At 40.0% G+C, this 16,871-nt stretch overlaps 1 protein-coding gene across 1 annotated transcript in view; it reads right to left on the reverse strand.

The window, feature by feature from the left end:
* The window catches only part of TPRA1 (transmembrane protein adipocyte associated 1), a 32,644-nt gene that overhangs the window by 8,785 nt on the left and 6,988 nt on the right, over positions 1–16,871 (reverse strand). The window contains exons 2-8 of the mRNA XM_083357004.1: positions 11,225–11,415; positions 10,986–11,118; positions 6,563–6,649; positions 5,773–5,845; positions 3,240–3,319; positions 1,407–1,517; positions 1,159–1,219 (exon numbers count right to left, since the gene is read on the reverse strand). Coding sequence (XP_083213130.1) covers positions 1,159–1,219; positions 1,407–1,517; positions 3,240–3,319; positions 5,773–5,845; positions 6,563–6,649; positions 10,986–11,118; positions 11,225–11,403 — 724 coding nt within the window. The 5' untranslated portion in view covers positions 11,404–11,415. The remainder of the gene's footprint in view (positions 1–1,158; positions 1,220–1,406; positions 1,518–3,239; positions 3,320–5,772; positions 5,846–6,562; positions 6,650–10,985; positions 11,119–11,224; positions 11,416–16,871) is intronic.

Below are 16,871 nucleotides of genomic sequence, written 5' to 3' on the forward strand. Positions count from 1 at the left end.
GGTAAAAGACTTGCCGGCGGAGGACACCCAGGGATAGGGCCTTCTCAGTGGGTGCGCCTGCCCTTTGGAACCAGCTGCCAGTGGAGCTTAGGACTGCCCCCAACCTCGGTTCATTCCGCCGGGACCTGAAGACCTGGCTCTTTGAGCTTTCCGGCCCAGGCTGAGAGTTTTTAATTGGGGGTTTTATTTTTCAGGGATCAAATTTAATTGTTTTTAATTGTTTTTAACTTTTGTATTGTATTGACGTTTTTAATTACCTTGTAAACCGCCCTGAGTCCTACGGGAAAAGGGCGGTATATAAATTCAATAAACTTAAAAACTTAAACTTAAAGAAGAAAATGCATGGGTTTGACCTGCAAGACAGCAGCAACAGCAGCAGCAGCAGCCAAGTTTATGACAATTCGCCACGGACAACTTAATACGGCCAAATCACCACGGCCAACTTGCTGCGGCCTATTCCCTGCAGATAACTCGCCACAGCCACCTCGCCACAGGATAATAACTTGCTGCGGGACAAGAATTACACTAATATCAAAGAAGCAGTGGAATAAAGTCATTAAAGAAAGGATGCAAGAGGAGGGACAGAACGAAATGTGAAGTGTGAAAATTAAAATTATTTTTTTTTATTTTAAATAATTTTTATTTTATTTATTTTTATTTTTATTCCATTTATATCCCGCCCTTCTCCGAAGACTCAGGGCGGCTTACAAGCTTAGCAGTAGCCTTCATTCTATGTATATGCCTGCTTGTTAGGGCTTTCACACACACCCCCAAGCGGCATTATTACAAAGTCAGCTTAATTGCCCCCAACAATCTGGGTCCTCATTTTATCTACCTCGGAAGGATGGAAGGCTGAGTCAACCTTGAGCCTGGTGGGACTCAAACCTGCACTAATTGCAGGCAGCTGGTGTTACTTAAGGAGGCATTAGCCCACTGCTCCACCAAGGCTCTGTTGAATAGAATTATTAAATTGTCCCACAGCAGGTTGTCCCACGGCGAGTTGGCCATGGCGAGTTGTCCTGCAGTGAGTTGGCCATGGCGAGTTGGCTGTAGCAAGTTGTCCCATTCTGGCAGCAGCCTGCCTTTGGGAACCACAGAAGCCCCAATGTTGCAGAACTGGACAAAATGGACCAGCTCAAAGAGAGAAAAGTTACTTACATGGCAGAGAAATCCGATCCTTCAAGGGAGTTTTGGGAAGCATCACCACAAATGAATAAACCTGCCATGAAGAGAAACAGCAGGATGGATGGATGTGGAGGCTGCTAATGGCAGAAAGAGAATATCCAAGATCCTGCCTTATTTCCTTTGGGACTTTATTGTTATATTTACAAGATATTAGTAAGATTTTAAAAGGGCAATTCTAATTATGCAGGGAAAAATGCCAACGTTCTGGCGCTCCTACTTACCAGAAAGAAAAAACTAGAGCTGGCCAGCCAGAAATGCCTTCCTCCGTGGCTATAAATATTAAAATCTTCTGCTGAGAGTTGGGCATCAGGATAACGGATTTCCAGAGTTCCCTGAAAATTGATAGGGGAGCAATGAGAAAGGACACACTATAAATACCGTATTTACAGAAATTCTCCTATTTTCATTCTGAAGTGCTTGAGGAAGAGGCATCAATGAAAAACTAGTGCTTTGCATCACACCATCTCTCTGCCTATTTTGCAATATGGAAGCTTCCGAATATTTGCTGTACCTGGAACAATGTTAGCCTTTGGATTTAGCTCCCAGGATAGAGATAGACACAAATGAGATTCCATTAATGTACTTTAGATGGTTCCCATGTTGCTCGGTGAAATACAAAAAGCCGTAATAATTATGGCAGAAGGAAATAGCACCTGCAGCAATCTAAGTAACATTATATATTTAACATAACTCTAACCTTGACCAGGTTTTGACAAAAAGTCACATTTTACCACCTCTGTATTTGCTTCTAGACTATACCAGGCAGAAGTCTCATAGTTTGGCTGCGAAAGAACCTTTACGGCAGAGAAAATGACGTCCTACAAAACAGTCTATTTATTCACTTGTTCCTCTGTTTCCAGATTTACATCCTACTACAATTGTGCCAAACTCTCTGTAATTCACAAGAATAAACAAAGCACAATAATCGTAACAAATATATCTTATAAATGCATTAAAACATCCCCAAGTAATATATGGAATCCAAACACCAAAGTCCCCCAGAAAAACTCTAATTTCCAGAAGATGATAGCTAGACCTCTAATGGGAGGCAATTCCAGAAAGTCAGCCACATCACGGAAAACACTTAGAGACTTTGTCCAAGCTCTGCCCCCAAAACCAGAAAATGAGGAACAACTAGCTGCTTCTCCTGGCATGATCAGCAGGGACAAGACTCCGCCCTCGTGCACCATCATGTACAGATGATGCTGCGGGGCGTGGGCGGAGGGTGTGGCTGCCCTGGTGCTGCAGGGCTGCCTGGGCGATCTGTGGTAGGTCATGGAGGCGGTGGGTGGCCCTGTGGGCGGTCGGGGGGCGGAGCAGAGCGGGAGGAGCATGAGTGGAGCGAGTGGGCAGGGAGAAGTTTTTAGGCACTCAGTCTCTAAAAGGTTTGCCATCACTGTCTTAGACTAACTCAGGGGACCAATGCAGTCCTGCAGGAAATCTATCACCAAAAACTGCAAATTAAAACCAGCAGAAAAAACTGGTTGTCCACTATTAATGAGAAGGGTCGGATGACACCTAGAGCCATGATGGTTTTAACTCGCTCTTCTTTCTGGCTTCTTTCTCCTGCCCTTTGCACAAATTAATGGAGTCTTTGCACCATACATGATTGCTTAGATATCAAACACGTATTGTATGCTTACGTAAGTGCTATCTCTGGCCTGAAAACTGCTAGCTTAATCCTCTCAATATCTTAGATATGTTAGATGTCTTACTCTTACCAGCATTAGACAAGATAATGTAGTAATAAAAGCTTAGTTAGTGCTTCATGCAAAGCCAGCCAGTGGGATTTGCACACCATGATGTATGCCAGTGGTTTAGTCAATAAACTATTAAGCTAACCGTGGCTTAGTGCATTTATGAACTTGGGATTCTTGAACTCAAATAACATTCAAGAAGATTCTGCCCTTCCCAGCTTACCACAAAATATATCTTTACATGGCTTCCAGCTTTATTTCACATTAAACCATCTCCTAGAATTTTGCACCAAAGAATTGCCTTTCCTTGAGAGCATAACCTAGACAGGCAGGTGTTTCTGCCTTAATGATGCTTACCTGTGTCACCGAGTAGGCCAACGACAGAACAGTGGTGATACCCAGGACACGCTTGACACTGGATTTGCTCTCCAGGTGGCCTAATTGAACAAAGATCATACCAGAGTCAACCCTTGAACAGCTTAGACTGCCTGCCTCTCACATCAATCTACTCAAGAGCTTTTTTGGCTTCTAAGTCCCAGAATCCAGAATTCATTTTAACTATTTACAGATTACAGAACTGCAAACTTGTAGGTTTACTCAGTGTAATCCTGCTGGGTCACAACATGAGAAGAACCACCCATTCTGTCTTGGCACTGTATGGAAACCAGGACATTATAGCTTAGTAAACAATCCATGGTTTAAAAACCCACAATGAATCAATCGCAATAATCCCCATGAATTTTGTATTATATGGACTATGTTATACACTGCAGTTGTGAGGGAAGGGATCACATAAGAAGGGAATGGGATACTGGCCCTTTTAAAAGCCTGTGGTAAGATGGGTGCCCAATACATTTTACAAACAAACAAACAAAGAAATAAATAGTGCAAGATTGCCCATTACTGAAGATCAGATGACACCCAGACCAATCCAGCAATACTGAACTTGCATATATCGAGCTTCCCCTTTACACTGCCAGATGCAAAGATGAGCTGCGTAAGGTAAGGTACGAGCATTACACATCAACACAATTTGAAAATTTAAAACTGTTACATCAACACACTTTGAAAGAGGTTTTGCTTCTTCAACTCATCCTTCATCCAGCTGCACTAAGCTAGAAAACATTGATCTGTGCACATAAAGAAAGTGCTGTGCACCCCGTCTATCTAACACCGCCTAAGTATTTCCTCAAGCTATTCGCAGGATGAAAAGGTAAGGATCAAAGCAGAGTAATTCAAATGCTTTGGGAGAGCATCCCATGGGACAAGCAGTCTATTTGTATTCCACCTGCCTACAAAATCACAGGGAGCCACAAGCAAGGGACAGGATTAGCTCTTGCTATCTACAGGTAACATAACATGATGACGATAGCTTCTTGTACAAATTAGTCTTGCATACAGGTTTTATCAGACCATATGCATCATAAGTCTAACTATCACACCTTACTCTGAAATAAGTCTTCCCCAATCTGGTAACCTTCATGATGTGCTGAACTACAATGGCCATCACCCCCAACATATACACCCCCAAGCTAGAAATGATAAACTTTATAGCCCAGCTCATTGGAGGGCATGAAATTAGCATCCGAAATACTTAGAAGGTGGGTAAAATATTTCAAGTGTGAACTGTTTAGCATTTAAAACATTCTGCTTCGGTTTCAAAATGCCTCATTTCAGGGGAAGTTCTATTGTTTTAAGAACAAAATGGGCTGTTTCTCCTTTTGGCAAGTGTTTCATGCTCAGAACCAGTTTTCACTCTGTTTCAAGTGTAAAATGCATTTTGAACCTGAAATGATTTGAATTTGAAACGTTTTGCACATCCTTAGAAATAATACATGGTGGACCCAGTATTTTAATTACAGGGAACAAGTCTTAGATAATTTGAAAGCACCGTGCCAGGATTTGGAGCTTCTTCAGACTTATTTTAAAAATGATTTCTTTTAATGTTATATTTATTCCAGCTGTGACCCAACTTTTGAACTGCATAATAACCCTCCTTACCGATTGGATATTACCATCCTGGAGTGGATTCCTATGCTTACTATTATTAGGTTTAAAGACTGGATGCAGGCTCAAATTTTGGTGAAAAGAAGACTCTTAAAACTAATTTTAAAAAGGTTTGCAAAATATATGGAGACACTGTTGCAAGTGTGTGGGGGAGGGCAAGATGTTTCTCCTTTTAAGGAAATTTAAGGCTACATATCCACTCTCCACTTGCCTTATTCTCAGGCAGAGTAGTGCAGTGTTTCACATTTCAGATCAGGAACTTGGAGCCTGGTTCAAACCATGAATTCACAGGATGTTGGCCCTTTTGTTCTCTCTTAGTCAAACCTATACCAGCGTGTTGTTGTAAATAGGAGGGGTGGTAGTATAGAAATGAAAAATTAAACTTGTGGTTTTATAAAAATATGTCTTAAGCAGAAATATATTGGAGCAGAATCAATAACTTAACCAGCTGTTTTATTCAATAACAGAATAGCAATAGCAATAGCCCTTAGACTTATATACCACTTCATAGTTCTTTACAGCCCTCTCTAAGCAGTATACAGAGTCAGCACATTGCCCCGGACAATCTGGGTCCTCATTTTACCAACTTCAGAAGGATGAAAGTCTGAGACAATCTTGAGCCAGGCAAGATTTGGCAGTGGGCAGAGTTAGCCTGCAATACCGCATTCTAGCCACTGTGCCACCATGGCTCATGATGTGGATGTCATCTACTACTGAACAAATATTTATTTCTTCTTTGAATGCAGGAAATATTTATATTGAAATATTACTTCTTGTATAAATTGGCTACAGCTTAATTTTGCATTTTACTACCACCTAATATTTTAATTTACAAAAAAGGAAAAAAATAAGAGTGCCTATAATACTAAGAAAGATTTCTTACCAAATGCAAGGCCCAAAATCACCATGCTCAGCTCAATGGCCAGAAGGAAAAATCTTGTGATTTCCCACAGGATCTAGAGGTGACAACACAGATCAGAGAGCCAAATTCAGCAAGCCAAAGAGAGGGTAAATGTGTCGCATTAGTAATTTGAACATTTAAGACACTATTTCTCCATTTTTAAATATACACATTATACACGTTTCTGCTTATTTGAACAATCACTATGGTATACAAGAACTATTGGTAGGATCTTGCTTTGATATAACAACATTAATTTCTTTTTTGCATGTATGATATCAACTATAAGTGCATATCAAATTATTTAGGCAGCAATAAATTCCTAATTATTGCTCACTAAATTTTGTTCCCATGGTCACAGCAATTTGAGAAAGTAAAAGTAGTTCTTACTATGTTGCCTTTTTCCTCCAGCTTCAATTACTCAAGAGGATGAACTTCAGCTTTGCTCTTCATGTTTTGACACTTCCTTTCAAGTGTTTGTCTTATGAACCAATAATCATAAGTTGCATTAACAACTCATTCTAAAGTAGTTATTTGCTCACTTTGGGTGGATCCCTCCTACCTCCAATGAACCTTGACTATATTTTGACCACCCCTGAATCTTTCCAATAATATCAGGATGGTAATCTAACTGATGTTTCCAAATTTTTCTTTGAGAGATATGTGCCAGATGCATGAGCATATTTGTATTATTATAATTAGCATTAAACTCAATACTGAACGTGGGAAAGGGAAAGGGATCAAATCTACATCTACCTAAAGCTGATCTCACCTTGTCAGTGACTGTAGCAGCAGTAGAAGCACTGACTGTCATGGAGACAACAGCTCGAGCAATCCCAACCACAGCAACTACGAATACCTGGAACAAAATAGCTAGGAATTAAGGAAGTGTGTTGTACAGAGCTAGCACATAGAGACTACCTTTCTAAAAAAAATAAGTTAAGACAGCAGAGAAAATAACAAGTGGAGTCAGGAGCATGGAAAAGATAGAAAAATAACTATCAGGTTACTTATACCATATGGATTTTTTTTAAATTAAGGGTTGCAGAAATGCTTCATGGCTGAGTTTTTTAAAACACTAAAAAGGCACTTCATTATCTTATTCTCTTCTTTCATTTTAAACTTAATAACATTTCAAAGCACACTGATGCTTGTTTATATTCTAACTCTATAAATATTGTTATCAACAGTCACTGTCACAGGGTATCAAGGAACTTCAGACCTTGGATATACCCCACAAGTCATCTACTAAAAGATGGCAAACTGATCTAGAAATAGGAAAAATAAACATTAAATAATTCCCAAGAAATTGGGCTGCTTTCAAACCTAACCTGACCTTTGCTAATGCCTACCAGTCTCATTATTTGATTATTTATCATATGGCACATTCACATCACATTTCAGTAAAAACACAAGAGATAAAAATATGAAATATGAAATATAAAGCCTAAAATATAAATATAAATATATATCCAGATTATAGATTTTTTTTACTTCATTTCTCACAGCCAAGAAATCAACAAAGTCTCCATTATAGGCTCTGTTTTGGCACTGTCACTATATGTTGGATAGTTTTCAGCCTCACAGTCACAATTCAGTGATGGTATTTTGCCCCGCTTACAGCAGGGTGTCTATAGTGCATTTATGACCAGAATCTCAGAAGTCTTGTGGCTCAACCAACAGATGCCCAGTATTTACAGTTACGAGGCTGGGGGAAGTCTCTTTAGGCCAGACCTAGGTATTTTACAGCCTATGAGCCACATCTGGCCCTTTGCTGTCCCTTCTTGGCCTGCGGTGTTGGTGGGGGTCCTCCACAACAGTCCTAGTTTCTCGTGTGGCTCCTTGGGACAATTAATTGTCTATCCCGGCTTTAGGCCCTTCAGGGCTATGAAGATACACCTGAAGATAAACAAGGAATGCCCAGTCTCAGAAAGCACTGTCAATTAAGGGAAATTCCTTGCTCAACCTCACTCACCAAAGCAGACCACTATATATGCTTTCTTAGTAAGACAGACAGATATAAAGAGAGACAAAGAAAGAGAGAATAATATGTTGGCATTTGTTGGTTACATCTGTATAATATTTAATACAATATTCGATATTCATAGACATGAAGCTACCTCAGTACATCTTATTGTCTTTTCTAATGCTGCACCAGTAAAATATATCTACTTCCTCTCTAAGTTAAAGCTCTTTAAATAAGCTCTTGTCCTTCCTGCCTTTACAATCACTGCTGAAATGTTACATTGCTAAGCAGTCTCACAGCCATTGTAGAATGCCATTCCTACAAGATAAAAACCTCCAGTATTATGTGCCCATAAATGCTGCTAAGGCTAATAGTTACACTTGAGTAACCTCAAATGTAGAAACCTGCATAAATGTCTTACTGTAATTTCTGCAGCCTGCAGTGCTATACATTTACCCTGCAGTCTTATCTTACATGTAATTCACCAGGGGAAATATTTATAAATTGTGTTTAGCGACTGCATCCCTGCAATAACAAAGCAATTCCAACTTCTAAAGCCTCTTTGTGTTTGCCTCAATTTCCTGTTTTTCAATCTCTTATCACTCTGCTGTAGGTTACCTATTTTGCTTCCTTATGAGCCTCTTTAATCTTTGTTCTGTCCCAGTTCTGCGGCTAAGCTTCAGCTAAGGTCTAAATAAGATACAATTCCAACTACCTTTCCCTATTCTGACCTGTGGCTTTTACTAGAGCTACACTTCCAAATTTTCCATTACACTCAGTTAACAAATATTACAAGCCAGAAAAACAGCAGCGCATACATTTTGCTGAGTAAATAAGTAAATGGCAAAAAATGCTCTACAAGAAGCCATCAAAGAGGGTATTTGGAAATCAAGGAGACAGACTGAATCTGTTTCACAGATCCATTTAAAAAAGAGGAAGATACTCAGAAAGCCACTCCCAGAAAAAAAGTATCAGCAGAAATTCCCAAAGATTCAGCAAAGAAGTTTAAGGTCAATAATTATAAGAAAACCGAAAGTGTGGCAGAACTGTAAGTGGAAGAACTGCAGAGGGAAAGGAATGACTGTTGCTTGGCTAGGTATTATCTGAGATCTCCCTTAATGAGTCCCACTATTTCTCCTAAACGGACTCTACAGGATCAGGAGCCATTTTGGGGGGATTAGGACAAACCTCTTAAGCTATTGACTCTTCCAGAAAGCCTACATATATGCAATTTTGTCTAATTTTCCTGGGTGAACAGAATTTCACACTATGTTCAGAGATTGTGATTTCTGAGTTCCCTCTAACTGATTAACTTTTCCATGGAGAACAAAGCACACTAAGAAAATCGTGTAGTGTTTCCAGGAAGATAGCTCCTAATTTATTCCTTGCTCTTCTATTTTAAGCGGAATTTTATACTATCAAGGTTTTGCACGTTCTATATTGGAACATGTGCCATACCTAGCAGGCATGACAATAGCCATGCAGGTAAGAAAAGGATGACTCACCTGAGTAAAATAGCCTCTCTCCTGTTAATTCCAGGCTTCTATAACTGTTGCCCCTATAGATTGTTTCACCTATCCACTGGCAGAATCATGCTTCCTTCCCCATTGTGCATAAGACTAATATAATATTATCCTCTTTCTGCAAGAGGCAAGCAAATCCCTTCTTTATTTTCTGAAGAAGAAATTCTTATGCAAAAGTGGAAAAGACAACTGCAAAACAGAAGCTTGGGGAATGGGAAGAGAAAGTATCACAAGTGCCAAATAAATGAAGCGTTACCCCAACACACACACACACACACACAGAGAGAGAGAGAGAGAGAGAGAGAGAGAGAGAGAGAGAGAGAGAGAGAGAGAGAATTCACAAACATATATATCACACAAAAAGTAGAATCTTTCAAAATTGACTTGAGTTTTCACTAAGAAGAATAATTAGAAGCTGTAAGGCAAGGGCAAGGAAATGTTTTTCTTCTCATTTAAATTCCTCTCTAATCTCCTTGCAACTGTTAACAAGAAATAGCCTTAAAAATGTGGCAACATTGAAATTGTGCAACTTAAGGTACATCAGAAAACATGCACTTATCGATCCCCTCTTAACGCCTTCAGCTCATTCAATTAGTGGTAAGCAACCATGACATTGATAGTCAGGGTTTATGATGTGTCTCTTGATCTAGGTCAGAGATAGGCAATGTGAAGTATTCCTCATGTTCCTGACCTATAATTCTTTCCTAGAAGCCACACTAGTTGGCATTGCCACAGATCAACCAGCTGAAGGATGGAGGGAGGGTTATTAAGAGACAGAAAACAAAAATAGAGATGTCACACTTACTTATATTTTAAAATAAATCTTAATGTATTGGAGTTATTTAAAGGGAGAACAATTTTGCAAGGAGAAAGCAAGCCAAAGAGAAAAAGAGGCTGTTCTCTTTTGTCTTCTTGAACAATGGGCATTTCGTTGACTAACAAATGCCAGGCCAACAGCATTTGGGCACAGCATATGTCAGATAATGTGTTACCAAGTTCAGTTGCGAAATGTGACTTCCTACGTCAAATCAAGTTAACAACTAAAGTAGCAGCAATGAGGCTGTCTACCCTTTTGGAGATTAGCTGCTATTCTTTAAAAGATCAGATATTCCAGAGACACAGAAGCAGCATAAAGAAAGATCAAGCAGGTCAATGATCAGATTAGGTCAGAAGAATGTCTCATTCCCAAATAAAAAATAAACCCTATATAGAGAAAGAGTTAGGGACGCGGTGGCTCAGTGGGTTAGGACGCTGAGCTTGTCGATCAGAAGATCGGCAGTTGGCGGGTCGAATCCTGAGTGCCGCATAGCAGAGTGAGCGCCTGTTACTCGTCCCAGCTTCTGCCAACCTAGCAGTTCGAAAGCACGTAAAAATGCAAGTAGAAACATAGGGACCACTACGGTGGGAAGGTAACAGCGTTCCGTGCGCCTTTGGCGTCTAGTCATGCCGGCCACATGATCACGGAGACGTCCTCGGACAAACGCTGGCTCTTCGGCTTTGAAACGGAGATGAGCACCACCCCCTAGAGTTGGAAACGACTAGCACGCATGCGCGGGGGAACCTTTACCTTTACCTTAGAGAAAGAGTTAATGCTGACAGTGTCCAGACACCTTACCAACTCCTAAGCCCTTTCCCTAATCTGAAAGGAGCCAAGTGAATATATATCCATATCCCCCAGGTTCTTTGAAAATAAATTTTGTACTTACCAGTATGTAGAATGTGGTAAAAATGGGACTGGAAGTGGCATGGATTTTGGCCCTGGCAGAAGGCAGCTTCCAGAGGAGAAATGCAAAGAAAAGTACATTGGGAACCAATAGCAGAAGGTCCCAGTAACGAACTCTAAAAACAAGACAAAGACACCTTTTTCAAATAGTGCTGTGTCCCTTCAGGCGATACAGAGAACCGTCTTCAGAAGAAACAGAAACCATCAATAACAGCATCTCACCTGGATGTGCCAATGTCCTCGTACAACAGCACCAAGCATTTGTGTGGCACAGTACTGTTGGTAGCATTAAAAAACAAAGGTGTTGTCAGGATGTCCACTGTTGTCACTGCCGTGGGAGCAGACGAAGAGGTGGCATTATCATCCTCAGATAATGGTACCGATGTCACAAATGCTGACATTCTGCCACCGTTCTGGAGAGAGGGAGCCAAAAGGACATTTTCATCAGATAAAATACAATCTCAAACAATCCTACGTGTGTGTGTGGGGGGGTGTTGTTTTAAAAAATACATGTTTAATCCAAACATTTATCAACTTTTTTCAATCATGTACTCCTTATGTGTTTTGACTGTGTTGGCTAGTAGATCAGGAGAGTTAGACTAACACATTTGACAAGCAAAAGACTAGGGAAAGCTATGGGCACAAGACCAGGTGACACTGGAACAGGAAGCATACGCCCTTCCCAGACTACTGTAATTTGGTACATGGTAAAATCCCATTGGAGGAAAATTCCACTTAGGGTTAGGGTTAGGTTACTCATACAGCAAAATGGACATCGCCAACAAACTCGGAGTGCTTGGGTATGGTTAGGAGTGCACTCAATTTTCTAGGCTGTGCTATCTATCTTTCCTGGTAAAATACATGGGAAAATCCCATTGGAGGAAAATTCCACTTAGGGTTAGGGTTAGATCACCATGAACTCATACAGCAAAATGGACTGCTCAGAAGCTGCAAGTGGTACAGAATGAAGCTGTCAGCGTGCTGGCACATGGACCTGCTACAGCCATGTGAACCTTTTGTTACAGGTGTGACATTGGCTTTCAACAAGTTACAGTGTACAATTCAAAATAGTGGCTTTAATCTTGTAAGTTCTGCATGGCTTGCTTCCTAAATACTTTCAGGATTGTTATTCCAGGTCAGACATGTCAAACACAAGGCCTGGGGGCCGGATCCAGCCCGCGAAGTGGTTTCATGTGGCCCGCGAAGCCATCCTGGAAACAGTGAGGGAACGGCCCCCACTGCCTTGGCCCTGGCCCAGAGACCCTCCTTCTGCCAGAGACCCTCAGAACTGTCCCACTCCTGCCCAGGCCCCCATAGGCACCCTTGATGCAAATGATGTAGAGCTGGCCATGCCCACCCAGTAGGCCATACGCACTCTAGCCACGCCCACCCAGTAGGCCATGCCCACCTAGGCCACACCCACCCGGCCCCTTGAGGGCAACCGCAATGCTGATGCGGCCCTCAATGAAATTGAGTTTGACACCCCTGTTCCAGGTAGTACCAAGGCCGTGGGTAGAACTGCACCAGAAAGTAAGCTCTTGATAACTGGGTATCCCAAAATGCAAGAGTTAGGATCAGTTGGGATTCTCCAGATGTTTATTCTCTGTAGTGGCCATGATTTGATGGTCAGCCTTCTTCCAGAGGTCAAGCTGGTACCAATTCTGGTCTCCTTTCAAAAACCCATCAAAACAGAAATATTGGACCTTTGTAAGATGATATTTCTGAATACCTGGATGGTGTCATTGGCTCATTGCAACAATTACTACAATTTGTTTGAATTTCCTATGTTATAATTGAGTTACTTTTTGTTATTGTTGTTGTACACTACACATCATAAATTCAATGTTATACAAATGAAATAAATAAATCAAAACTATTTAGTTTAGTAACTATCGCCAAGGATTCCTAAAATTCAGGAAATAGAATCTATTAGTTTCTAAAAGTAAAGGTTCCCCCACACATGCATGCTAGTCGTTTCCGACTCTAGGGGCCGGTGCTCATCTCCGTTTCAAAGCCGAAGAGCCAGCATTTGTCCAAGGACGTCTCTGTGGTCATGTGGCCAGCATGACTAGACGCCAAAGGTGCACGGAACGCTGTTACCTTCCCACTGTAGTGGTCCCAATTTTTCTACTTGCATTTTTACGTGCTTTCGAACTGCTAGGTTGGCAGAAGCTGGGACAAGTAACAGGCGCTCACTCTGCTACGCGGCACTCGGGATTCGACCCGCCAAACTGCCGATCTTCTGATCGACAAGCTCAGCGTCCTAACCCACTGCGTCTTTATTCTTCTAAATGCTTATTTCAATTTGAATGTATTTGAATGAATTGCTTTTGCTTTCTCACTAACTGCTTTCTCACCTTCTCCAGCATTAGGGAACTAGAATGTAATAGTTACTAGTGGAAGAGAGCAGACCTGCAGCAGTCATGGATATTTTGGAAGCCTTTGGAATTGATAGCTACTAATTTGTGTCAGGAATGCCTTTAAGTCATAGAATTGGAAGATGCCACTTAACATAACCTGGCTGATCTGATGGTGCCTTTGCTCTGTGCAAAAAATATAAAATAAAGCACCTATGACAGATAACTGTCCCAGTGAAGGAGAGCTCACAAATACTGGCAGATGTTCTTTAGCACCATCAGGTGTGCCAGCTCCATCTTAAATACAGGTATTTAACAGTGGCAAGAAAGGTCGTAAAATGGGGCAAAATTCACAATGAATTTTTCACATAGCAACAGAAATGTTGGGCTCAATTGTGGTTGTAAATCGAGGACTATCTTTCTAAATGACATCATCTTTATACAGTTCCAAAATAAATATGTTCTACATTTGCTCTGGGAATTGCATATGTGTGCTGCTGCTTGACATGTATTTATCTCAGTTTTTGCCATCTTTTAGAACTATGATCCTTGCAATGATCCTACTAAGTAGCAATTCTTGTCTGCTCATGCTTTTTTTCAGAAGCTTAGGTTATAAATAAATTTTATAAAATACTGGCTTGGCATTTATGAAGTGTCCTACTTTATGAATTCTAGGAAAGGGAGTCCATTCAAAATGCCTTACTTGAATTCTGAGAAAATCCCAAAGTGCATAAAGCAGAAGAGTCTTCAAATAAAAGATTGATTATGTGCCATCAAGTCCTTTTCGTCTCTTAGTGACCACATAGATTGATTTCCTCCCAGATAATCTATCCCTAGTCTGTCCCCAGCCATGCATTCATGACCTCTGTCAAATAAAAGAAACTCTTCAAATAAGAGACTCTGGCTGGTTCATATATTTTGAATTACTGAATAAACTTCAAACAGTGAAAAACACATGAACCACTAAGTTACAGACTGTAGTTTACAAACCACAGTGACTTTTATAATACATGAAGTGAAAACCAATGAAATCACATTATATGACTTAACACAATAAGTGAATCCGGTCTCTATCTGCAAGCTTCTGTAAGAAAGGTTTGCCGTGGCTTAACCTTGTGGCAAAATAGGTGAAGGGCAATCAACGATAAAGAAAATCTAAGTCTTTAGCAACCAGGAGTCTGCAGACCAAATCCAGGGTGTTTTTGGCTTTTCATGCTGCAGTCTAGATGTTCAAAAAGTACATAGTAGAAGCAGTATTTGTGTTTGATTAGCAAACCTCTTTGAGGAGATGAAAATAAACTTTAACTCCTACAAAAATAAAATAAGATGGAGCAGGATAATCCATAAAAGTAAGAACCAATGTTTGTGAGTAATAAGCTGCAGTTTTTAATAATTAATAATTATTAATAATATAATAATGTTTCTATTACAAAGGCAGAAAATTCTTCACATAGAAGATAAGCATCAGGTTAACTGTGCTGGACTATGCTCTGGAAGACTGATGCAGACAATTTTTAACCAATAGCCAGTTTGGGTATATATTACCCATCACCTTAGATTATTAAACAGAATGAGCCTTCTTTCTTTCCTTAGAATCCCTTGGGAATCATGAACCCTAATTATTGCTGAATCAGAAAGCCACAGTTATCACTCAGTATGAAAAGAAGTTAAGAAGTTCAGGCTAGAAGTTATGGTTAGATTTTTTTTCCCATCTGACTTAGAAGTCTATAATTAATGTAAGAGATGTAACTTATTCTAGATGTAATTCTAGAATGGAAAGGTGAACGGCAGCCCTGGAAACATAAAGCCATGCATAGCTTATTTTTTTATGTCTTGCGAACTCATCTGCTTTAAACTAGCTTCCCTATTGGTAAAACTGTACTTTATTCACAGAGGTTGGTTGCTGTATGTCAGACTCTGGCTGAACAAAGATATAAAGCCCTGCCTAGTGATGGCATTCTTCTTACCCTTGGCTGTCTTAAAGAAACTTTGCCCTGAATTCACAGCTGAAACAAGGTCATAATCACACTTGTCAAACAACTTTACAACGATTAGACTTCTAACTGCACTATAAGTCTAAGGTTCTTCCCTGTTCCCTTCCCCACTTCTTAAAATGAAAAGCAACTGCTAAAGCAACAGAAATTAATTTTAATTAAGCATACTGTTTCCATGTCTATTCCATGTAGAATAATGAAGTTATATACAAACGAATCTATAAGATGTGATTAACATCAGAAATTTAATATCTTTACATTTCAGTTATTTGAAGACACCTACACACTTGTTGAAAGTAAGAGTGCCAATTCCTAATATAAAGAAACACATAAAGATCAGAATTTAATTTCATTTCTACCTTTAAAAATTAGGTCAGTGCTTCTTCTAGAAAAACTGCTTGATGATCACAAAGTGCTTCTTGAATTACTGTATGTTATGGACTGGGCATCTACAAAACAAATTTCTTCTTTCTCCTTCTCTTGAAGCACTACAACATAAATAAATTAATCAAGCCTACATATTTTTAAGAGTCTCAAAAGCTATTTTACATAAGCTAATTATATTTAATTGACTATTTTATTACTGATTCTATCTGAACATTTTCCTACGCAATCCACACAGTTGCCTGCTTTTTCTTCAGTTGATCCTTCAGTAATATTTTTCAATGTCTCCTTTGTATTTTCTGCTGATTAAGTGAAGCACTAGCTGAAATCACCACTGATGCACCCACTTGTATCAAAGTGACATATACAGTAACGTCTAGTTTCCAAGAACGAACTTTCTTCAGTAAGAATGTGTACAAACCACTGTCTCTCAGAGATACTTAAAACAATCTTCAGAAATTGCTTGTTAAGAACAACTCTTCCCATGTTGTTGCTCTTTCTCAACAGTGTTCAGCTTGTTCAGTATCTAAGCACTATACAACAATCAAGTTCCAGTTGCCATCTGAATCGTATTTGATTGATTAAGCCCGTATTTTTGGCTATCTATTCTCCCAAGGCCATTACAAACTTGTAAGGTCACAAATTATTAAAGTAAAAAAAGCAAAACAGTATGGAAAAAGAAACAAATTAACATAGTCATTAAAATACCAGGTCATAACATTTCTTTTCAGAATAGCAAAATTATTAGGGCTCCCATAAAAGTCTTGTATGTGTTTACTTGGCCCACTGAACCACAAACTGCTTTTCCTCATTTGTGGTTTGTTCATAACCCCGAAAACAGTGGCAAGTGGTGCAGGAGAAAAGCTGAAAGACTTTCCCCAGAGAAATACAAAACACGAACAGCGCATGACAAAAAGGGTCCAGTTTGCTGGTATTTCAGGATCCAATCACTCTCAAAGGGCACCCATTTTAACACCAGGGGTTGCCTTTGAATCAGTCTTGACTCCTGGAGACTGCCTGGAAAAGTCCATGAGGGTATTCTTGATAAGGATTTTTTGGAAACGGTTTGCCCTTACTTGCTTGCTTCCTGGGGCTGAGAACGAATGATTGGCCGAAGGTCACCCAGCTGGCTTC

Source organism: Vipera ursinii (assembly GCF_947247035.1).
Source record: "Vipera ursinii genome assembly, chromosome: 2".
Taxonomy (NCBI): domain Eukaryota; kingdom Metazoa; phylum Chordata; class Lepidosauria; order Squamata; family Viperidae; genus Vipera; species Vipera ursinii.